The sequence below is a fragment of the Labrus bergylta genome, chromosome 16, assembly GCF_963930695.1.
Source record: "Labrus bergylta chromosome 16, fLabBer1.1, whole genome shotgun sequence".
Lineage (NCBI taxonomy): Eukaryota > Metazoa > Chordata > Actinopteri > Labriformes > Labridae > Labrus > Labrus bergylta.
This window is the reverse complement of record NC_089210.1, coordinates 9,648,197-9,672,090: the sequence shown is the minus strand read 5'-3', so window position 1 is coordinate 9,672,090 and position 23,894 is coordinate 9,648,197. Positions and strand designations below refer to the sequence as shown.

The 23,894-nt window shown below is 40.0% G+C and overlaps 2 protein-coding genes across 5 annotated transcripts; both read right to left on the bottom strand.

Annotated features, from left to right (window-relative positions):
- Positions 1-1,763: 1,763 nt before the first annotated feature.
- ubtf (upstream binding transcription factor) lies at positions 1,764-12,695 on the bottom strand. 4 transcript variants are annotated; one of them, XM_020632612.3, is made up of 21 exons: positions 12,159-12,695; positions 9,674-9,723; positions 9,256-9,428; positions 9,077-9,160; positions 8,838-8,993; positions 8,684-8,748; positions 8,206-8,332; positions 8,002-8,112; positions 7,778-7,911; positions 7,545-7,686; positions 7,357-7,398; positions 7,133-7,243; positions 6,767-6,922; positions 6,520-6,666; positions 5,731-5,841; positions 5,545-5,633; positions 5,233-5,422; positions 5,099-5,146; positions 4,921-4,974; positions 4,733-4,834; positions 1,764-4,617 (listed from the first exon to the last, which is right to left on the bottom strand). In XM_020632612.3, the coding sequence occupies exons 2-21, from the start codon at positions 9,708-9,710 to the stop codon at positions 4,486-4,488; spliced, it is 2,211 nt and encodes a 736-aa protein (XP_020488268.1). In that variant the 5' UTR covers positions 9,711-9,723; positions 12,159-12,695; the 3' UTR covers positions 1,764-4,485. The 4 variants fall into 4 exon arrangements, with proteins under 4 accessions (XP_020488268.1, XP_065820316.1, XP_020488269.1 ...); XM_065964244.1 differs by lacking the exon at positions 12,159-12,695 and adding an exon at positions 11,489-12,127 and having other exon boundaries at positions 1,764-4,614; XM_020632613.3 differs by lacking the exon at positions 12,159-12,695 and adding an exon at positions 11,902-12,126.
- A 761-nt stretch (positions 12,696-13,456) lies between these two features.
- On the bottom strand, positions 13,457-23,342 carry slc4a1a (solute carrier family 4 member 1a (Diego blood group)). The gene is made up of 21 exons (XM_020632610.3): positions 23,195-23,342; positions 21,927-22,000; positions 21,553-21,608; positions 20,976-21,079; positions 20,840-20,886; positions 20,586-20,751; positions 20,357-20,492; positions 20,187-20,256; positions 20,056-20,098; positions 19,763-19,947; positions 18,957-19,164; positions 18,522-18,725; positions 18,274-18,422; positions 17,991-18,185; positions 17,627-17,872; positions 16,744-16,833; positions 16,331-16,497; positions 16,011-16,252; positions 15,742-15,911; positions 14,634-14,807; positions 13,457-14,545 (listed from the first exon to the last, which is right to left on the bottom strand). Exons 2-21 carry the CDS (start codon positions 21,951-21,953, stop codon positions 14,489-14,491), a joined length of 2,736 nt encoding a protein of 911 aa, XP_020488266.2. The 5' UTR covers positions 21,954-22,000; positions 23,195-23,342; the 3' UTR covers positions 13,457-14,488.
- Between the last annotated feature and the right edge of the window lie 552 nt (positions 23,343-23,894).

Here is a 23,894-nt window from a genome sequence, read left to right as displayed (position 1 = left end):
TTTCAGTTTCAAGACCCCTCTCCACATTTTTTTTTTTAAATCTTCGCCCTGAATCAGTTTATTTTCTATTTTATTTGCAATTTTTTATAAAATCACCAATAGGGTATTTAAAGTGTTATGCTATTGACATGCAGGTTTTGTTTTACCTCTCATTCTCGTCTCTGTTTATCAGAATCAGAGTCAATTTTACACAGCAGGCCTCCGTTTTAACAGTGAAGGTACTGGCAATTTCTACGTGGCACTGGTGACTCGCCTGATTGGCATCAACTGCAGCGGTGACCTTGATAGGCCAGCAAGCAGTCAACCACGGGTCCAAGCTTTTGGTGGAAAAACTTACTGCAGTTCAACATCAGTAAGACCAGGGAGTTGTGCTGTGGTGGCAGAGTGAAATCACCTCTTTCCCAAACCCCTCAGTATTCAGGCTCAGCTGGAAACGCATCAAAGACTCTCAATGAGTGCTACATATTGGCTGAGTTAAAAGACAGCTGGACAAGATTTTGTTTAAAAAAATAAAAAAAAAACAGTAGCCTACTTACACATGTACAGGCCAAACTCATCCAAGAAATTGAAATCCTCCTTTGACCAAAGGGGGTGCCACAATCGACATAAACCAAAAGTGCATCAACTTCAAGGAAAAGGCCGACAGACAAACAGACCAGAGGCCAAACCTAATATTTGAGGCTCATTTAAAGATGGCCTATTTATTTCCCATTGTCAACATCAATTGTATTGTTACCAAAAAAAAAAAAACATCACACAATATAATTTTTTCCAATATCACTGCTAGATTTTCTGCATATACTTGGCCAATATATTCCTAGATCAGTCTGATGAAAGCTGTGGTTACTGTGAAATTGGTGTTACAGGCAGGGCCAACTTGGTTTTATTTTGAAAGTACATTTGGTGTGTTTCCGGTACCGATAAGAAACTTGACGCTGTAAGAACAACCAGACCTCAGATATTATCATCGACCAACATCGGTGGCGTCTCTGATGCTCCTGTCTCCGAAGCCGTGCTCAAACAACCGGAAGAAAGCAAACAGGACAGTGAACGTTGTTTTAGCAACTAATAATTCACCAAGCTTACAAATTAGCAGTTTAAATATCTGAAGTGGATTTAATGTTGTGGTGTCCATATACTTATGACCATTTAATGCGCATCATTGGTACCGATGACCTCATTCAACCGCTCAGACATAACCAATTGATCTCAGATAAAATAGCATATCTCATGTTCACTTATTTATGTCTTAAGTAAATGGTTATTACGTTTCCTGTATCTGTCATGATAGAACAGCCTCCAGGTGATACACTTTATAACGGAAATGTTATTTCCTTTAGACAGACATGTGACAAGACGTCACTGGTAGAGATACTTGTGGGACCCCAAATAGTCACAAGTAGGTTATAATATAGGCTCACAATGTTATGACTGTATTACAATCTATGATTACAATACACAATTAAGGAATATGAGGTCAGTAAAAGCCTCCTTGCTCAGTTTTGTCCTCTTTGCAGGTACATTGAGGGTTTCTTTTTTTTTCCAACACCAGATCCAGATTTTTCTTGTATAAGTTGGAGCACTGATCATCATCGGTTTTAATTTTATCAATCAACTTCCTCATTTGCATTCTATTATCCGAAGTGTCTTCGTATGACGCATGTCTCTTTATTCACCTGTAGTCAGAGCCACAGACTTTTTGCCGGTGGCCACACACCACACGTTTTATCTGCTTTTACAGGATAAAAAAAAACACACACATGAAAGATTTTAATTTTTATTTGCCCAAAGACTTGAACTACAAGGACATAAGAACACCCTCAGCTATAGAAAACATCAAATCTTGTCAAATGATCAGCAGTACAAACTCTGTAAAGCTTTGCTGTCTTAGATATCTCTATAAACCAACAGAACAGAGAGAAGAAACAACAAAAACAGCTGAATAGAACCGAAAAAACTCTCCCCACGTGAGTGAAAAAAACTCACTTCTGGCCTCAGAAGTCACAGATGAGGATTTTGCCAACTGAAAGCACTAACAAGAAACAATAAGCACTCAATACAAAACAGTATTTACAGAAAAATTACAATTTTTCTTCTTTTTTTTTTTTTAACCCCAATTTCATCTTGCAATTCAACTCCCCGAGTCCCTTTTACAAACTCCCATCGATTAATTACAGCATTCACTCTCCTTGAAACCTCCGCAAATTATTTAAATAGTCCACGCTGGTTTTTGTTTCAGACAGTGACAAGATTCCTAAAGGTCAAAATCAGTTCATCAATAACAGATTACTAATAGCTGTCATCTGCCTCTGGACCCAAAATGACAGTCATGAAGTCTTGTCATCGGACCATTTTCAGGTGACCGATGACACGACAGAGCAGAGCAGAAAATAAATTCTTAAGACCTTTGGAAGAAAAAAAAAAATATCTACATTCATGGTGTTGGTAAGATGTCCCCACACAGGCACGAACATGCACGCTGCAATCACATCATGGTATGCAACAACAGAACAGTAAAAACAGCACACGTTAAAGCAAAGAAACACACACACACACACCCTCATACATACACAGTACTGTGCATGCATGACCTCAAACTCACACAGAGGGACAGATTTACATTAAGTGCACACTTTTTTTTGGGATAAACATCAGACTGTAACCCGCAGAGATCACCGTCAATACCATTAAAATTTCAAAACAAAAATTGGATGAGAACTATTTAGTTCCTTCAGTTATCCGTAAGAAGACTCCAGAAGGATGAGAGGACAATTAAAAACAAAATGAAACCTAAATAAAACAATGGTTGAGAGAAGACACAGAGACAAGATGTATGACATTTAATTTTTTTTTTTTTTTTTTTTTTAAAAGAGTCAGATTTAGCTTGAAATGTGAAGATCAAATGTTAACCCTTTGCTGTCAAAGGGATCTGGTCTGCCAATAATAACGACCGGCATCCAGTCCACACAAACGGTCGCAGACTGATGGGTTTCTGTGTACTACCGGTACTTGAAATGTTAGTGAAGTTTGATAAATGACACCTTCAATGATGTACACATGACAATAGAGTTCCTATTAAAAGTATTCACTTCCCTTTGCACCTTTATTTTGGTTTGCAACACTGTAGCAGAGTGGATGTAACACAGACTCCTTCATGTTAAAGTGAGAACACTCTTCTGTAAATAAAACCATACTATTAAGAAAACAACAAATAACACAAGTATTTACTGGTTTAGAACTTTTCATTACCGAGAACTCAGGGGAGAGATACAAGATTGTTTTGAGACTACAGTTAGGTCAATGTAACACAAGAAGAATAGATCCAATTGAAAGACTGAAGATGATGGCACAGATGTGAATGGGCTTAGAGCTTAGAGCAGGAAGTGGAGGGGAGATGCATCTATGCAAAGCTGATTCAGATCCACATAGACAAAGAGTTGCTACTGCTGCAAAAGGTGCTTCCTCTAAAAATTTAAGTTGGGGGGGGAAACTAACATTAATCAATTGTTTGAAATTGCACTCCATTAAAATACAAATGTTGAGACATGTTTTTAGTGCTAGTTTATTTCCGTCCTGAGAGTTCTGTTTGCTCAGATTAAGTGGGGAAATGGGCCATTTTTGCCTGAATATTCCTGTCAAGGAGTCGATCATACAATCCACTTTGATTCAATGTTATAAAACAATATAATTAAAATGAGAAAGTCCAAAAGAGTGGGTGAATACTTTTATGTAGGCACTGTTGTATTTTGAATGAGAGTATTGGTACGTAACAAGTTCTGAAAGTTTCCAGCAACAAATAAAGTTAACATTCATAATGGCTTGATTTTTTTCCTGAAAAAAAATACCACCTTTTTAGAACCAAATGATAAAATCTACATCATCAATTGAGAGGAATAGGGAACACTGCAGCAATGTTCTGGAAAATAAAAATAAAATAATGGAAACATTCTGAAGAGTGCAATTTTTCAGTACCCCACACACACACCCCCCTCCCCCCCATCTCTAAAGCGATCCACATTACTGTGTTCTTTGGCTCTGTAAAGCCTTTACACACTCATGTTACCTGTCAACGAATACCAGAACAATAAAATAAACACTGAAGGATCATTTATCATCCTCGACATTAAAACTCTAACCTTTAAACCAATGAACCTGTGAGTCCAGGGTTAAACCAGCGGCAGAAAAGTTCACATCGCCAAACCAGTGGGATGCTGTATTTGGCATAACATCGGCGGCCTGTGCTGTCGGACAACAATCACGCTTGGGGAGGAGGGAATGAAACTGATTTTGGACTCTAGGGCGGGGTCCTCTCCAGAAGGAGATCCCCAACGCAGCAACTTAAGAGTGGATGAGTGCGAAAGGTGATGAGGCAATGCAGGGCTCCCTCTGGTGGTGGGAGGAGAGCAGGGTTGGCACAGTGGCAGAGCTCCCTTGACTCTTGGCTCAGCTCAGCGCTGCTCAGTTCATCTCCACGGAGACGCTGCATCAGTCTGAATCAGAGTCTGACGACCCCTGTGAGTTTGACTCGCTGCTGCTGTCCTCCGACTTGTTCTCCTTGTCCTCCGCCTCGTCGTCATCGTCGTCGTCGTCTTCATCATCGTCGTCGTCCTCCTCCTTCTTCAAACCGACAAAATTTTTAAAAAAATACATAAATATATATTTAAATTTAGTGCAATCAGCCTCAACCAGTTGACATCATATTTTTGTTAGAGCAAAGAAAGACGCTACTGACATCATCGTCGTCGTCATCGTCGTCCTCGCTGGATGAGTCCGCTTCAGAGGAAGCCTTCTCCGGCTCGTCATCATCGTCATCATCGTCCTCCTCCTCTGTTTCCTGCAGGAGGGAGAAAAAACAACAACATGAAATCACTCCAGCGAATAAATCGACACAAAAAGAAGAACAGGAGAGTCTTGACTTACAGATTTCTTGGCTTTGGCCTTGGGGCCGCCTGGCTTTGCCGGAGCTCTCCTTTTCTGAAACGTCAGATAATTTATGCGTTATAAACATTCCACTTATCAACTTTTCAAGATCAAATGTAAGAGCGACAGTAAGATTTCTAATCTAATATTACCCCGAACAGTGGAGAAGGTGACTTACTTGTGAATTATATTCTACGTAAGTGTTTCTTTCTTGTGAAGACAGGCTCTGTGGAGGATTAGATATTAGTATGTTAGATCAGTGTTCAGGATTTTTTTCCCCCATCTTTTCTTATTAAAAACATCTTTGCATACCGCGAGCCACTGCTCCAGTGTGACTTTGTACTGCCTCTGCTTCTCCTCAGCGATCTTCTTGTAGCGGTCCTTGTCCTTCAGAGATAAACTCTGCCAGCGGCTGCCGATCTCAGTCATCCGTTCCTTCATGGGGAGATGATTCAGCTCACCGTTGGACAGCATCTCCTGAGAGAACTTCTGGTATCCGTTTCTAGAGTCAAAATAGAGTCAGTGTCAAGGTTTCAACAAGACACACACACACACACACACACACACACACACACACACACACACACACACAATAGGTCACATACACAAGCTGGACAAACTTACGATGGAGGCTTCTTGGGTTCACCCTCAAACTTCATCTTCTTCCCTGAGGCGATGGTAGCAGCAGGTGAGCGCATCTCACACAGGTCTCTCTGTTAAGGGGGGGGGGGGGGGGGGGGGGGGTAGAGGAAACAGTTAGATCTTTCTCATACATAAAGTATTTTGAATTTCACTTGAAATGTCACTTACCTCGTATCTTTTCTGGTCCTCCGCTGCCTTTTTGATCCACATTATTTTCTCCTTTTTCTCCATGGTGCTCCAGGTCCCTTCCATCGCTTTCTGTGCCTTTGGCCGGTCATTCTGCAAGCACAGTTTTTCATTTAAACACACATTTAGCTGGCATTACATGTGAACTTTGTAGTTATTGAATTACACATACTCCATTCTCAAAATGTTTAAAAGCTTTATATGCGATTTTTCACACTTAAATATAATAGAAATCAAGTATATCCTCTGAAAATAACTCTGTGAGTCATGATTGTCTACAATGAGTGTAACACCCGAGTCCCACTGTCTGTGATGCTTTCCGAGTCCTATCTTCAGTTTGTTTACATCGCCTGGACGGCCGGCTGACTCCTCCCCTCACATATAAAAGTTGTTTAATTGAGGGACTACAGAAAAGAAGAATAACATACTGTACTCGCTGCTTAACTGCGTTTCTAGATCACGATCATTTCGGGTAAATTTACGTGCAGTGTGAAGATACGAGCATAATAAAGATCGCTAGCATTAGCGTGCTAACACAACAATGCACCGCGAGTTGTTTTGGTTTCATGCTGGTGCTCAAGGGCGACGTCTGCTGGATCAAAAAAAAAAAATTGCATATAAAGCCTTTAAAATCTTCGAAGCAAACAGGTCCAACTCGGTTATAGTTAATTTATTGAAAGTCTTTACTGCCTGAACTGTTAATATCATTTGGTAAACCTCAAACAGAAGAATCAGTTTAGTTAAGCATTTTTAACTAAGAGTACTGTATACCTTAAATCTGGCCAGGTAGTCCCCTATGACACTCTGCTGCCAGATGTCCTGGGCAGTCTTGGGTGGATCTGGTAAACGACTACGGTCCTCCCTCTCCTTCTTCTCCGACTCTGCCTTCAGGACCGTTTCTAGACGTTTGTACTTCTCCTACATAACCAATACAAAAAAAAACCAAACAATTGACATGTTGGAACCACTATACCAGCCTGGCATTTATAATCCAGTTTAATTAAATGACATAGGTTACCTTCTTCTTATCGGGCAGCTCATTCCACATGCGGGCCAGAAGTCTTGTGAGCTCGCTGTCGGAAAGGTCGGGCCGCTCCTGCTGCAGTTTGGGACGCTTTTCCTCAGAGAAGATGAACATGGCTGAAATTGGCCTTTTGGGTTTCTCTGGACTGGCCTACAAGTTACCGATCAAAGGAATATCAGAAAAAAACTGCTTAGAAAATAGAAAACTGTATCAAAGGATAAGCATGAAGAATCAAATATGGAGATAATAGGACTTGAGTGATGTAATACTTAGTTTAATTTCTTCAATGAAATAAAGCTATGATGGGACCTGAGGAAATGTGACTATTAGCTACCCTTGCTGCTCAAATCTGGGTCTTACCTTTGCTTTTGAGTTCTTCTTCTTGTTGGCGGGACTGTTGGCTGCAGTGCCCCTTTTAAAACCGGTCTTATCCTCGGACATGACCCGCTGCTGCTCCTCCTCAGACAAACTCTGCAGATCCACACCGCAGAGATAAATACACAGACATCTTGTATCATAAAGTACAGTACGTAAAGAAATGATGAAGTAGACATCCCAAAAAATAAAAAATAAAATCTACTTACGCTCAGGAATCTGTTCATCTCAATTTCATACTCCTTCTTCCTCTGAAAACAAAAATGACATATTTAATAATAATAATACATTGGATTTATAGAGAGCTTCACAAATTATAAACATAGCGACGTTACACAAAAGGTCAATATTATAAACTTTGATTTCATTAGGAAGTTATTGGACTTGCTGATCTCACCTGTTCACAGCGTTTCTGGTAGGCGTCCTTCTCACCCTGTTTCAGGAGCTTCCACCGCTGGCTGCACATCACCATACGCTCTGTGCTGGGTACATCCTTCATGTTCGACATCAGCTCGGCACAGAACATTGAATAACCATTTCTGTGAACACAAAACATGACATTTAAAAAAAAGACCTTACTCACGGGCACAATGGGCTCCAACCAGCTTTCGGCTTGCAGTTGCGACTTACGGAGGCGGTTTGTCAGGTCTGCCGTCAGATTTGTCTTTCAGGTGGCGCTCAGCCTTCGTCAGGGTGGACTTTACGATATCGTTTTGGGTCATGTTTAACTCTGGGTGCTGCTGGATGTACTCCCGCATCGTCCCCTAAACAAAACGGCAAACAATTCAAGATTAAAACTAAAGAAAAGACAAGAAACATGTAATACTTTTTCTTCATGTAGTAAGTTTTCACACCTCATACAGTTTCCTCTGCTCAAGAGACTTTGAGATCCATTTGAGTCTTTTCTTGTCAGAGAGCTGCGTCCACTGTTTGCCAAGACTGTCCTTGATGTCTTTGGTGGTCGCCTAGAGTTAAAAGAGCAAAACAAAAAAATGCATTAACGATTGTAGGTAAAGATGCTTTTTTTTTTTTGGAATTCTTGCAGTAGCCACACTTACATCTGGGTGTGTCTTGAGGAAGGCCTTCTTTTCATGGGTATACCACAGCTGTTGGGGTGTCTTGGGCTTCTCTGGAACATTTGAACCTTTCTTGGCCATGCTCTCCACAAGGTCTGGGTGATCTTCCCTGACATTCACATTTCAGAAAACAACATGTTAGCACTGCTATGAAGCCTGTTTTACACTTCTGCATTGCACCCCTTCAAAAAAATGTAATTGAAGACTACAAGCCCTGTGATTGGCTTTGCTGGGAAGCATCTTATTTCAAGCGTTTACAACATTTCTGGTATCACTGCCATATTCAAAATTCTGCAGAAGGAAAACCCCTAGAACCCCATTTATCAGCTCCACATCCAACATTATATGTTTGTTTTCAGTCACCATGGTTTCCTTAATCCTTGAATATTCTACAGGTAAAGGTTTTATAATCCCCTTAATTAGCCATATTTAACATTTTAATACTAGTAAGTCATCTCACCTGAACTTCCCCATGCTATGCACAAATGTTTCTTTGTCTCTCAAGAAGTCGTCAACATATTTTTTCTGTAGACACAAAAAGGAGGAGAACATTTTGGTTAGAATTTTAAAACTGCATGTTATAATATCTATGCTATGTTTTAGATTTGATTTACCTTCTTTTTGTCGGGCAGCTCTCTGTACTTCTTTGAGAGGATTTTAGTTAGGTCGAGGTTGCTCATCTCAGGGTGCAACTTTGCATACTTAGCTCTCTTTTCCATGAAGAAGCGGAAGTATGGAGTCAAGGGCTTCTTGGGGAAATCTGGGTGTTTCTGTGTATGATGCGAAAAAGAGGTTTGAAAAGGCAGATGGAATCATTTTTAATTTGTTGTCCTACATATAGAATTTAACTCACCTTTATTTTCTTGCCCTTGTAAGGGTTTTTGATGTAGTCTTGGGCATCAACTATAAGCTCTGTTAGAGTTCGGAATTTACGAATCTGCGGACGAGGTAGACAAAAAAACAGAGGGAATGTAAAACAAGTACGGTCATGTGCCATATTTAAATTAGACATCAATGAAAGGTATGTCTCACCTCTTTAGAGACCTCCTGCCACTTCTGCTTACACATGTCCGCTGTGTAAGTGTTGAAAGCCACCTTCTGCCAGTCAAGGTGGGACTCTGATGTTTTGTACTTACTCAGGTCTTTCTGGGGCAGGGCCACTTTCATGCCCTCCAGCAGTTTTAATAGGTCATCCTGAGCCCACACTGTGTAACCCAAATATCATAAATAAATAAAAAACTATCACTGACCAATGACAGGTAAGATATAAATCTGGCTCAAGTATCCTTTTGGATCCTGAAAATGTCCCATTACTCATCATCAGAGCCACAATATTCAATATATGATTGATATTTTAATGTGTTTTCATAAAAATAGATCCTTTGTCATTAAGAGACTGTTAAAATGTTGAATACATGTCTTCAAAACTTAAAAAAAAAAAAAATCCCACCTTGGCCTTGGGTGGATGGATCCATTACTCCATTCATTTGTGTCTTGTATCTATAAAAGAAACAACAAAAAAAAAGTTTTACAACATATCTCTCAGAAATGTCAGCCTAAAAGACTTAAATAACTTGCCATCAACTACATGTAAGTTCTCACAAGGCTCTATCTATTAAAAATAGCATTTTTTTCTTGAATAAAGATTTTTATGATGATTTTTGTATTACATTTATTATTTATATAGTCGACGATAATTTATCAAAAAAAGTTATATTTCTGTGAAATATAAGTAAACCTGATTTTTTTTAAGTAGAGGAATTTAAATTTGCCTCGACATTAAGGTTTATGTACATTACACCGCCCCTTAAACGTTTACGCTACATGGTGAGACATAGGCTATTGCTTGTGACGGCTTCAAATCTCAAATAACACTGCGGAGGGTTTTCAACTAGCACAACTTGCTACGACAACAGGAGTATCCATCGAGCAAATTTCGCCAGACTGGAATTTGGCGTATTAATACTGTCCGTATTCCTCTACAAAAGTATCGTGGATACTCAGGAGCGACCATTTTCTCGCTCGGTCTGCTCAGTAATGGTGGATTTTTCTGTCGCAACTGAGGTTGGGGAGGATTCACGGAAGGAGGAAGCGAATGGACGTGGACGGACAGGCAGCTGTAGGCAACCAGCTGACCACGGACGGGGGGATCTGCTTTCGGTCTCCGATGAAGGGGAATGGTGGCATGGAAGTACTGCAGCCAAATGCGCCACTCGGTAGAGGCGCCTCATCACCGATGGACGCCGGTCTAGCTCCGCCATGCGACCCTATAATCTTCTACTTGAATGTTTAACAAAGCTTTGGCGTGAAATTTGATTTTTTTTTTCTCGCGTACAGTGAAGACATGCGTTTCCACTGTATTTTAAGATAGATTTACTCAGTTTTCTGCGTTCTACGGTGCAAGTTAGGACCACACCGAGTACATTCTTCAGCGAGGCGTAGCCGAGCTGTGCTCCATGATGGCGGCTTCTCGTTGTTCACCATGTCCTTGGTGGACCCAGCTCACCCATGGTGTTCACGGTGCGACCTAGCTACATTAAAAAATATCTATAGTAATGTTTGTGCAACGAAAACGCCTTTATAACCAACTAACATAACCGTTAAAACACAAAATACTTAATTAATGTATTTCTATTTCAATTTAAAATACAAATATGGAACATTGGCATAACATGGCCAAGGGCAACTTTTCAAGCCAAATAAAGCTTGAAATGTGTATTTTATTCAATACGCCATTAAAAAAAAAAAAGAATCTACGGGTTTGAAAGATAAACATTTGCTAGAATTTATTAAGAATCTCCGGTTTTTGTGGAAGGGGGAGACCTATATTAACTATTTACAACAAATGATTTCAACTATTCTAAAATGTGAGGTAGCTTACTGTTAAAACATTGTTGCACTAATATTCTTCGTTTTGCGTTTTTTGAGAACAAAACCAAGAGATTAGAAGATAAAATTTTCGTGGTGGTGGGGTTTGCAAAGACTTGTGGAGGCGCAGGAAGATTTGAAGAAAATTGAAAATATATATTTTTTTAACATTCACACGTTTCAGCTTCGACCTTTTTCTTCCACGAATGTTAATTTTTTTTTAGCGTTGGTTAAACGTTTTTTCGGAGACTATGTCGCACTGCTAAACTGTACTTAAAACTGCAAGCTACGTTTTAAAAAGGAAACATGGTTACATCCGAGGCAAAGCAGCTTCACAGGCGCGACAAACAAGCTCCGGGTCCGCCATGCTTTAGCTCAGCTCTACAAGGAAACCTACCGTGACAAGGTCCAATGGCGCACTGCAAACAGAGAAAGCGGAGCTTAAAACTAAAGCCAGGGCGTTGCAGACTCCCTTCCCTCGACCCAAAAGCGCATAAGCTAGATCAAGAAGGCGGGTTCACCGGGCTCCGTCCTCGGTGGTTCTGGGCTAGTTTTGTGAGAGAGAGAAGAGGGGGAGAGAGAGGGCGAGTCTCTGCACGGTGAGATATTAAACCGAGATCCCTGATGGCTAACCGAGAGAGGCGGCTGGCTGTTCCGTCAACAGCCGCATGGAGGTCTCGGCGCGGAAACTACCGTTAATACCCCAACACGAGTAGCCTACCCCGTTACAGAACGAACGACCGAGTTTCGACTACACAATATCGCCATAATCGCTAGTTTTTGTGTTATTCAAGACATTAACACGTTTACCTCCAGGTCTTTGCATCCAGTTTCTTCCCCGCTTTAGAGGGCAAGAAATTCGGCTATGGCCGACCTCGTTTGTACCCTGACACAGCTGTCGGTTTACTTCGCTTCTACAAAAGAGGCTGCCGACCGAGGCGAATGATTATAAATAAGCAAAAATAAACCCGGATTCAGCGGGTGTTGTGTTTTTTTTCTCTTCCAGAGTGTATTTGCCGCGTTCCCTCGCTGTATTATGAAACCGAGCAGCGTGTTCGTTGGCTTACCTGTCTCTCGACGTGAGCCTCGGTCTGGTTGTGGAGGAAGAAGGGGAGGGTTGAACGTTAGCCAGCACTGCGCCGTCGGTCCTGGGCTCTCGTCCCCGCAGAGATGGTCCTTCCCCCCCGCCTCCATCTCTCTCGTCGTCTCCCTCCACTCATCGAGCAGCAGCTCCTCTCTCTCCATCCAACCATTTCGCTACGCTGAGACATCCACATATTTTCCGAAGTGGCACCGATGTATCTCAACCCAACCAAGGGCGATTATTTTAACTCTACTCGGTCGAACTTGTCTGATCTTCAACCCAACTTTGCACAATAAATATTTTTGCTGGAAGATTCACAAAACTAAAGTTTTGCTAATTGTTTTATAATTAAAGTGCATTTCGCACATCTCACATAACTTTAAATAATTAACTTAAAAATAATTTAAAAAATAATATTTTCTCTTATCAGTGTCAGATGTCCAATTTAGAGAAATCTTTCTTAAAGGTATCTAAAGCAGCCTCCATGCCCTTATAACATTGCTCTATTCCTGTTTTAGCAAATTGTAAGAGGCTCTTTGACAGCTTCAATTTGGCCCAGCATGTTTTTTTCTTTTCAACTCCACCTTGTGTGTTTGTGGGCGGAACCCCCGACCGTCCAATCCAGTCAGTCCGACTCACGGAAAACAAATGACTTTCAGGCACTCAGCCTTGTAAAACTGTGCTGCGTTTCTGTGATGTCGGAATTGTTGGCATCGTAGCATGAGAGCAGACAAACGTTTGTCAGTGTTTGTATGGTTTGTATATAATCAAAAGTATTGAATTTAATAATAATACACTACATATTTAATTAAAACGTTTTATATAAATGACATGTGTTACATAACATAAGAATGACATTGGAAACAATTCATAACAAGTCTTATCTTGGAATGTAATTTCATCTTATTTCATGACATAGTAGAGTAGTATTTACTGGACATTTTTTAAATTTCTAAATGCCTTTTTTTTTCTGTATCTGCTTAATAAAAATCATTGATGCTTTCTCACTTTTGTATTTTTTCTTTTCCTTCCTTCTATATATTCATTCACATATTTATCTCCAAGTTCCCTAAAGGTTCAAAAACCCTGTCAACCAAGTCATGCAGTGACAATCTTTTCAGATGCTAGAATTTACTGGATGTGCATGAAGGCAGCATTTAGCTGAGTGACAGGCGTTCAGCTTGTATGGGACACGCCTCTTCTATTAAATTGCAACATGAGTAAAATTAGCTGTGTTAATGTGAAATTTGGTATTTGTTAATGCATTAATGGACACAAACATAAAAGGTAGTTTTTTTTATTTTAAATTAAGTGAAAATCCAAAGCATGTACAGTGTTTGAGGCACACAAATACATGCTAGAGATGACAAAAGATGAATTTACAAATGAGTCTTTCTAGATAAAGTTATAGGCACAACAATCAGCTAGAACCCTTATATTTTATAATCCATTATACCTAACAACTATTTCTCATCCTTTTAATGTAAACATGAAAGCAATTACACACATAACATGAATAAACGTAATTCTATACACATTCTAAACAGATCAGCTGAACAGAAAATACCAACTTGTTCAGTAAACCATGCATAATATGTCAAATGAGGCAAACTAGAGCAACATCTTTCAAAACATATTTTGAGAATAAACAAAGCCCATTGTATATGGTAATTGCTGGTGTGATATTTATGGTGTCCCACAAAAATGTGATTATCTGTGTGTGTAACGGGCTCAATGGATTAAATGTTCTTATTTTAAAAAGTAAATATTAGATTACATGGAAAACTATTATTGTAACATCACCAGAGTGACATTTTCACAGCACGGTTAGGGATTTTAAAGCTATACTGTATAACACCAAACACTAAAAGTAATATAAATAAATGTATCCCACATATTGAGGGTGAATGATTTCCATTAAAAGGCATCAAGTGTTTGTCCTGCATGAGACTTTTTGTTCATTATAAAAAAAAAGTAAATAAAACAGCAGTTATATATGGTGGGATGGGGAAACTAGTTCCACAAAAAAAACCTAAATAGAATATGAGTATGAAATGTGGAAAAGAAGACAGCCATAGTAGTAGCTAAGAGGCAAAAAAAAACAAAAAACCTAATGTATGAAAACTAGATATGAGAGGTATTTTTTCTTTAAAGGGAATGTATAATAAAAAAACAGCTTGGAAATGTGTACGTTAACATATTCAGATCTCAAAGACAAATGTTTTTTATTACATCATTTGCTTAAGGGTTGTTTAAATTCAGTTGAAAGTTGGTAAACGAAAAATGTAGGGTTGTTAGTCATGGCACTACAGCCTACACATCCTCCTCAGTCTCCTCCTCAAACACCACTTTGGCATCATCTGCATCCAGCTGTAAGACAAACCCCATCCAGTTACAACACCTTACCATCAGATTACATTACAGTTCTAAGCTTGACATGATGCAAAGAGGTACTTACACATTTCATCTCCAGTTTAGAGAAGAGAGTGCCGGTCATGACAATGCGCAAAGGGATGGTGAGAATGAGAACAAAAGGAAGAGCCAAAGAGAAGGAACTCATCTTCACCATCCAGAGGAGTCCAAGGCACACGAGCTGGATAAATGTGAAGAGGTGCATCCGCATTGTGCCCACCTGTACATATGAGATCAATACTGAGAGTCAGCAAACTAATAACAAGCTTAAAGAACATTAAAATGACCAGATTGCTAAATAACATTGAGATGAAAGCAGTGGGATTGTTACAGACACAAATACACTTAAGTACAAAGAAAAACTGGAAAACAAGAAGACTAACATAGCCTAATGTGGTGTGTATGGATGAATGACTGAACAGGCTTATTTTGCACAGATCAAAAAGCTAGATCATTTTTCTGAGGTCACTCTTCACAAATGTTTTCACAAACTAACCACAAAGAGACTTAAAATGGCCAAATAGTGCAACAAAATGACAACAGATGTGTAACAACTTCAAAGAGACAAAAATACCACAGTGAGATGCAAAATGACAACCCCGGAGATGGAAAACTGATCTAAAGAAGCAAGACGACCCAACACAGTATCAAAGAGTCACAAAATGAGCACAGAGTTACCAAACAACCACCAAAAGATATTTAACAACTACAAAGAGTCTCAAAAAGAGAGCAAAGAGACACTAACCACTAAATGGTGCAAAATTATCATAAGAGTTATACTGTAAGCAAACACAAAGAGACACAAACAGACGGACAGATGTATAAAACATGTCGACCAAAAGAGGAAAAAAGGACCCAATAGATTCATTGACCTCCTCTTTGGCTCAAGATGTCTCTGATAAACGTATTGCTAAAACAGGAAACAACAAGCTTATCAAAGAGAGGATCTTTGAAGGGCCATTTTGTGAAATTTCATTCCATATTCTTATCACAATTCCCTATAACTTCCCCTTATTTTGGTAATTCTATAAAGTAAAGAAGCAATAAAATGTGCAATTCCTTGCATGTGAATAGCTATGACGTTGCAGTTCACAAGGACTTATCTCCAGAGGAATGGACCTTTTAGATGAATAATTTGGTGGAAGGTTACATACCCTGGTGGCATAGGCGTCAGCTGGATGGTACTTCTTTGGCGTTATCAACAGAAGTATCCTGTCCCACATCTGGATTCCACTCAGAGAGGTGATACCCATGTAGAGGAAGATACCAAACAAGGCTGTCATGGGAATCATCTTCAGAATGGGCTCCATGAAGATAGAAACACCTGGAAGTCACAGAAGATAATTAATTAGGAAAGGAAAATAATGATTTATTCCTGATGACCTGCTGTGTCTGCATCAGCACTAGAGATGGCAGCACTTACCAACCATGATGGCCACAAGAATCCCACTGATCCTCTGCTCTAACACCTTCTCAATCTCGGGTTTTGGGCCCTTGGACATGACTGTGAGGGCGTTGGCGTGAGTGACGGATCGCACGGTGGCAGCACTCAGCCAGGGCACCCCGAAAATAGAGGAGATGCCTCCCATGGTGACCAAGAGAAGCAGATCGAAATGAAAACCAGATCCTTTCACCATCTTCCTCTCAGGTTTGCTCACAATCAGCCTGGAAATTCACAGAAAACGTAACTTCACAAGCAATGATAATGCACACTAAAGTGACATTATTTATTGAGTCACTCACGTGGTAATCTGGGACTCAAGGAAGATGAGAATGAAGACAAGCAGCGCCGGGACACAGCAGGCACCCATCATCCAATAAGGGAATACCTTCTTTTCTCCCAGGGGGTTAATCAACCAGCCTCTGGCTTTGGGGTTTGTCACCTCAACACCTTTTGGGACAACCAGTTTCTACAAGGGGACATGATAATATTTAATCTGTTGGTCATTTAATAATTACAGAAAGCTGAAAAAGTAGACATTTTCTTCTAAGTGAATAATTGGGAAACTGGCGAGCTACGTTTTAGTTTAATTAAAGGGGAAGGCAACCAAGAACATAAACTCAATATTCCTTTGTATGTGCAGGTTCAACATTTTTGAGTGAAAAGTAACCAGTGGATTTTTTACAGACTTAACAAGCCAGTATATTGCACTCACCTGAGTGTAAGCATCCTCAATGCAGATGTCCACAGCAATCATGAAGAAAATAGCAATGGGGACACCGAAATCTCCAATCAAACGCCGCAGCTAGTGAAGGAAAAACCAAGGTCAAAAACACAATTTCTTTTTTTTGTTTTCAGTACCTCAGTGTTGCACAACATAACAATTCCTGTGAAATACACAAAATAAATGAAGTGGACCTAGCCTCTGGGTCTTAAAAGTGAAGCCAATGCATTGAACCTGCCTTCTTTTTAATGGCCAGGAGGGGGAAACTTCACTGGTTTCAAGTCAATTTCTATAGAGGCAGACAAAAATATGGCCCTTTGTCTAACTTGATTTATTACCTCAAAAAACATTCTCCATTAAGAGTTTATGGTTTCAACCTCATTTTCTTTGATTAATAATTACTTTAACGTTGTATACTTTGGTTCCTTTATAGTAAAATACACAGTAAAGCAAGATAAGTCTTAAGGTGGTGCTCCTCTGCGATTAAAAAGCTGTAACAAAGAACAAAGAAAAAAAGCCTTGATTGTAGTTCAGTTGAAAGCCACTCTAAAACTTGGCTTTCGCTTTTTTCAGCAAGTATATTATTGTTTAAAGCCTGGGTTGTGGAGCCAGGATTAGCATCCCAACAAAAATCAGAGTAACAGGGAATATTGGATACACTTTGCTAGTCAAGCAAGCCATCTGTTACATTATAATTTAATGTTTGCTAACCTTTAGCTAATCCTAAACTCCCTGCTCTTGTGGTAAATTTTCTGAAATCCCAACGTGGCAACAGCTGAAATGTCTTACTTTAGGCTTCAAAACAGTGGACCACAGACTAGTGTCCAACTACTTATAACCAGTCAGTGCTCCAGATACTGTAAGACAAATTTACCGGGCCGGGGAAGTAATGACCAGTCTTGAAAGTGCGGAGGAAGAATGCAATGGAGAAGCAGCCAAACATCAAGCACATGGACAGCAGGGCAGTGTTGGGGTAGGCCCTTTCAATCTCCAACTCTTTAATGGTTACGTTGCCATCTGGATGATACTCAGTGTGCTGCTTGATGACGGGGTGAAAGGGGTTGTCCATTGTGTCGTTTAGATGGTCGTAGTTCAGGACCAGAGGGTGGGTTTTGAAGATCTGAGCAAGAAGAGAAGAGAAGGCAACTTTAAGAGATAACAAATATATATGAACAGTATGGGGCATTAGAGAAATTGTGTCTTTTGGTTAAATGAATGATGAGATTAGGTGAGGAAACCTTGATGAGCTTATTGAAGGTCTCATAGATGAAGATGAGCGAAATGAGGATGGAGAAGATTTCTTGAGTGAAGCGAGAGATGAATCTGACCAGGAAGCTGCCCTCCACAGCAACGATGATGAACACAATCACTATCAGCCACACCCCCACCCAGATACGACCCACAATGTACTCGAAGTCATTGGCCTTGCAGAACTACAGTATGATATGAATGAAGAAAAGTTAGTAAAGAAAAAATATTGCTTTCTAAAGAGGAGTCTTAACATCTGACAACTCAACGTACAGCGAAAAATGCTTCCTCAAACACCAGCAGCGGTCCAGAGAAGCCAATGACGAGGACTGGCTGGGCGGCGATTAGACAGAAGATAACACCCTGGATGCTGGTAGAGATCATTAGCTCTGACACGCCCATCATTTTTTCAGTCTTGTCAGCTAGGGACAGAAAAGAGAAGAGAATGATTAATCTAATCAATAAAGTCCTGCAATTAAATTCATGTACTTTTGTCTATCTGAAACTTTTTTCCTTTTTACCCAGAAGCCCTCCGAAAGTGATAGCAGGGGAAAGGGCTGCAAAGTAGATGAAGATGACTGCAGCGAGGACCTGTGGGTTCAGAGCATCTGTGTAGTCGCTGATGTAGTGGCGGTAACGGCGCTTTATATCCTTTATCATCCCACCAAAAGGATAGCCTGTACGGGCCAGAGGGTCCTCACGCGGCTCCTCTGGAGCCTTCTCAGCTGGACATTCACATAAATTAAACATAATATTGACATTAATATTGATGACAGTACATGTTGCATTATGGCTGCGTTTGAAAAGAAAACACGTTTACTTCAAGACTTCATTTTCTGTAGCCCTACATATTAAACAAACAACATATGACTTACAACCCTGTGTGTTATACTAAGCTAACCAGCTATTGGCTTTAGCTTCAAATTCAATGGAATACTTGTGTACAGTGTGCTGACCTTTGATTCTGTCGCCGAAGGCAAGACGAGTGTCTGAGGGACGGAGTCGGTCACGCAACATCTTTTGCTGGAAATCGATGATCGGTTCAAGCATTCCCTTATCCTGGATCTCAGTGGGGGGGATCACAATGCTGCAGTCCATGAAGTCAGCAATTGCATTGGTTAGATCTTTGTCAGTCTGTGCCAAGAAGGCCTCCAGACAGAACACCTGTAGATGAAGAAAAACAGACAAGTTATAGTAATCTGCCACGCGTTAACCAAATGAGTAGCCTACCATTAGAAAACAGGTGATGTTAGCATTTAAACAATTCTTTGCTAAAAGTTCTGTTTGCTAAGTTGAAAAATATTACATTCCTAGCCTAGATGGTAATGTTAGCTTTTTACTTTGATGGTAAATGGAAAATGTGTCCTTTAACAGTATTCAAAGTACAGACAGCTAGGAATCAGTTGAATGCCACCATGGACAAAGGCTAACATTAGCACTCCACTCCCTAACTGATATAACTTTGTTTTTGTGTTACACCATACAATAGGAAAGGCCATTTTCTATTATGTTAATGCTTGCTAACTGACAATAATGTTCATTAGATGTCGGTTATATGCTAATATTAGCTGTTGTGACTTTGCTGTTGAGCCATGAAATATGTGGTTTTTGATAACAATAGATTTTTAGTTGCTGGATTGGGGTGAAATTTTAATCTTTCAAATCAGCAACATTTTTTCAATTGACTTTAACATCCTTCAAAATGGCCACTATGTGAATCTTGTGGGCTCATTGCTAAAGCTGAATTTCTCTTCTCTCTTACCCAGTCGGCCATCAGAGCACCCATAGCGCGGCCACTTTCACTGTAGTCTATGTTGCTCTGGCTTGGACCCACCAACACAAAGACAAAGCGAACAGGGACCGGCGACTCCAGGGATGAGTCCATCACCACAGAGTCTCTGAGTCTCACAAAGGCCACCACTGGTTTCTGCAGGATGTCCAGGATACCTATTGAAAACACACACTCGATTATCTGCATCGAATAAGAACCCTTGAACAAACTGGCCCCATCAAAACATTGAACCAGATAAATGAAGATAAATGAAGTGAACATACCTGAGAGGACAATTGAGGCCTCCATGTTGTCAGAGCTGTCTCTCTGCAAACAAAATCACAGGTGCAACAGTACAGTTAATGCAAAGGGCATGAAATGATAAAAGTGAATGAAACAATGAATGAAACTATACCTTATTGGTTACAGAAAAGGTCTGCATTTCAATGTCTCCAGAGGCGGTAACAACAGGCCCCCCAGACTGACTGGAAGGACAGATTACATGTTAATAAGGTGCATGCTGTGAGCGTTTTAATACCTGACTGACTGAAAAAACAGAGATATTGTGGGTAGTGGTTGCAATACCTGCGTCTCATGAGGAGAGCTCTCAGCAGCCCGTCCCGATCACTTGAGCGGATCTCACCCTTGTTCAGAAGCTCATCGGCCACCTTCTCAGCCACAGCAGACAGGCTGCTGGCATTTACGTCAAAGATGACAGCACCTGAGAACATTTAAGTTTGCTTTGAACTGGTCATCGAAGTGTAAGTATTTTATTGGGAGTTGAAAACTAATTTTGGGTTTATTTTATGGTCACCTGAGCTCATGGCTTTGCGTAGCTGGATCAAACTCTTAAAGGTGAGATAGGAGACATGAGAAGGACCCCATGTTCCTGTGTCAGGGTTTAAATTCTCCTCATAGCCCACCCATCGACTGGTCTCCTGCCAGGTGCTGCCCTGAAGCTCATTCAGCTCCACATAGGCCTTTGGTAGTGAGCAATGATATCAGTTATTTAACATAGAATGATAATGATTGGTTGGTTGTTCATACGTTTTTAGAGTTTCCACTTACTTGGGCATCCCCTCTTGTTGTGGCATTTGTGTTCAGGTTCAAATAAGCTGAAATAAAGAGACAACATCCTTATTTTTGCACAGATACAAAGGTCAATTTAACAACAGCTGCGTAGCCTTTGGGGAAAAAAACCCACCCTCTGAATTGCTGGGGATGACGATGGCCTCCATTGGTGGCTCATTCTCCTCCTCATCCTCCCTGCTCTCAAGAACAAAAATGTCACTCTGGCCTGGTGGCAACCTATTTTGTGGATAAAAAAAAAAAACTATGGCTGAACTATGATTTGTAGTGGAATTGTATTATATTTACTCAATAAATGACAAATCTAGTAATTGTACAGAGCAATTTGCCTCAATCTAGGATGATCAAGTTATCCAGATATCAGACTTGTATTAGTGCTGTTCTTTTCTTGGCCACAAGAGGGCGACATTGTTCAATGTCAACCTACTTTTGTATTATTAACATTGAACGCATATGTGCCCTACATTTAGACTTGGATAATATGAAAAGCAGTGGTTTCAGTGTACCCTTGACTTTTAACCTAATAAGTTGTTATTGGCCATGCTTGTGTAGTACCATCCAACTGGTGTCTGACTTTAAAGCTCCAGTGAAGACATTATAGTTTGTGTTGTTTTTCAGTGGCTCGTTTCAGGCTAAATCTTGAGTATTATATCAGTCGAAAGAATCAGCCTAAAGAAGAGGGGAGGACTCACAGTCTCACTGGAGAAGGGAAGACTGAGTCATTTTCTTCATAGGACATTTCACTGCCCTAAACATGAGGAAGTTAAAAAGAAACAAGAGCAGAAAATGTAATGAAATTGTCACTACAAAGTGAAAAAAAATGTTGTGCTGAAACATAATCAAACTCTGCAGTCTTAATCACCAAGACCAATTATACTTTATTGTAGATCCCCTTTTACATCTAAACTGCAGAAGCTATTTATAAGAAACGCATTACTTTTTCAAATTGCAATTTCCTTCAATATAACAATATATGATAGGATCTTTGTAATGGTATATGTAAACTTCATGTTGAAAATGTTGATAAAAAATAAATGATAAAACTTGAAATGCAAAGAAGACCCACCTCATCAAAGCTGAAATTGTTTTCCATTGCTGTAGATATCTGTTCTTGAACTTTCAGCTACTTTTATGCATTCCCTAAGCCAGACAAAGATTGAACGAATTAAAAACTACAAGATCAAAACAAGAATTTTTAAAATCCTGAGACTAAAAAAAACAATAAAAGATTACATCCTGACATAGTTTTATTGTCTGCCGGTACAACTACAGCATCCAAAACACAAAAATCGAATCCTACAAATACACTACATATTACTTAGGAACTTAACAAAGATGCTTTTACTCCACAGTTAACTACATTTTCTCTCTTCGTTTTTTTTTTGAGCCACTACAGAAATTTACAAGGCCTGTTTGGAGGTGTTTTTGAGGCGGCATGGATGAAGATACCGCCATCTGCAGAGCCACAGCTCCAGATAGATAGTCATTAGCCGTTGAGACTTTGAGCTAAGTTATATTTGAAAAAGATGCCCATACATGAAGAGCCTTATCTTGTGGTTACACCCTTCTCTTCAGTAGCAGTGCAAAACACTTTAAATAAAGCTAACTTCACATATAGCAATACAAAACCGGAACATTTAAACAGGAATTTTAAAATTCACAAAGTTTTTATACTTATTATTCAAATTTGTGTAATACATTTCAATTTAGGGAAAAAAAAAAGCTCAACAACTCGGGCCACCTTTTTTTTGTTAAATTCTCAAATTTTTTGTTAAATTCTCAAAATACTCAAAATATCTCTTAGTCGCTTACATTAACTGAGTTGAAGTTTCAGTTGGGAAAGATAGACTTGTTGCAAAATCTTGATAAGGAATTATTCTTAGAAACTCATAAAAATACATATATGGGCAGTCAATTGAGACACTATTCCTAATAGTGAAGAACTCTGATAATTTAGCTTTAATTCAAAATAGACAGCTTAGATAATTTATAAAGTGTTACAAATGATCATTAACAGCTCTTACTAATACAGAATGATAATTGCACAAGACCTAAAACCAGCTTTAAAAAAAGCAAAGCAATCACCTTTGTATGTTCAGGTGGATATTCCTTCAAAATAATTATTCTTAGTAAAAGAATAAAAACCTTTTATCATAACAAAAAAAAAAAAAAATTGGAGAAAACTCCCGCCCTTATCTGACATACACCACAGAGAGAAAATAGTCACCTTAAGGATATTTTCAGATATCTATTCGGTTTGTTTTCTATCTTTTTACTCAAAGCAGTGCCACAAAGTAGTGTCTGACCCCTGTCCAGAGGAGGCCACACCCTTACCTGCATGCAGGTACTCCCACCTGGTCTCCAGCAGTGGAAACAGGACGCTCTCTGCTCTGTCAGCCTAGACGAGCCCGGTGATAAAGTGAGCCAGGACAAACCAAAAAGACGATTACAGAGAGAGCACAAGAAGTGTGGGAACACCCATATAAAACTACGTCAACCCTAAGAAGCCCTGTACCCCACAACCCCTTCTGGCTGCTAAGCAACCAAGCTCGAGGGTGAAGGAGATAAGGCCTCTGTGAGAGACAAGCAGCCCTATCCGACAGGGACACCTTGAGGCGGGGGTATCCCAACCTCGCCCTCCCTCCCAGCATGCACCAGGTCCGAGCCAGGACCAGGGCAGTAAAAAGGGCCTGCAGGCCTGATTCCATCCTAACTGAGGGGCACGCAGGGGGTAAAGAGGGTATGGAAGGGGGCAACTTAAATAAGCAAAGGGAGAGCATCTTAGTACGTCATCTTGTTTACGTGTTTGGGATTCCCCTCTGATGAGCGGGGATGTTCCTCTGCACATGATTATTTTGAAGAAAGATACACAGAACACAAGTTAAAACATCTTGGTTCATTTTAGCCCTAAAGCTCCCTTAGCATACAGTATGTGACATTTTGGCAACAGGGTCAGCCATCTTCTACCATTTACTGGAGGTCCAGGCTGGTGGTCCAACCCCATCTGATAAAAGACACTGACCCAGGAAGCAGC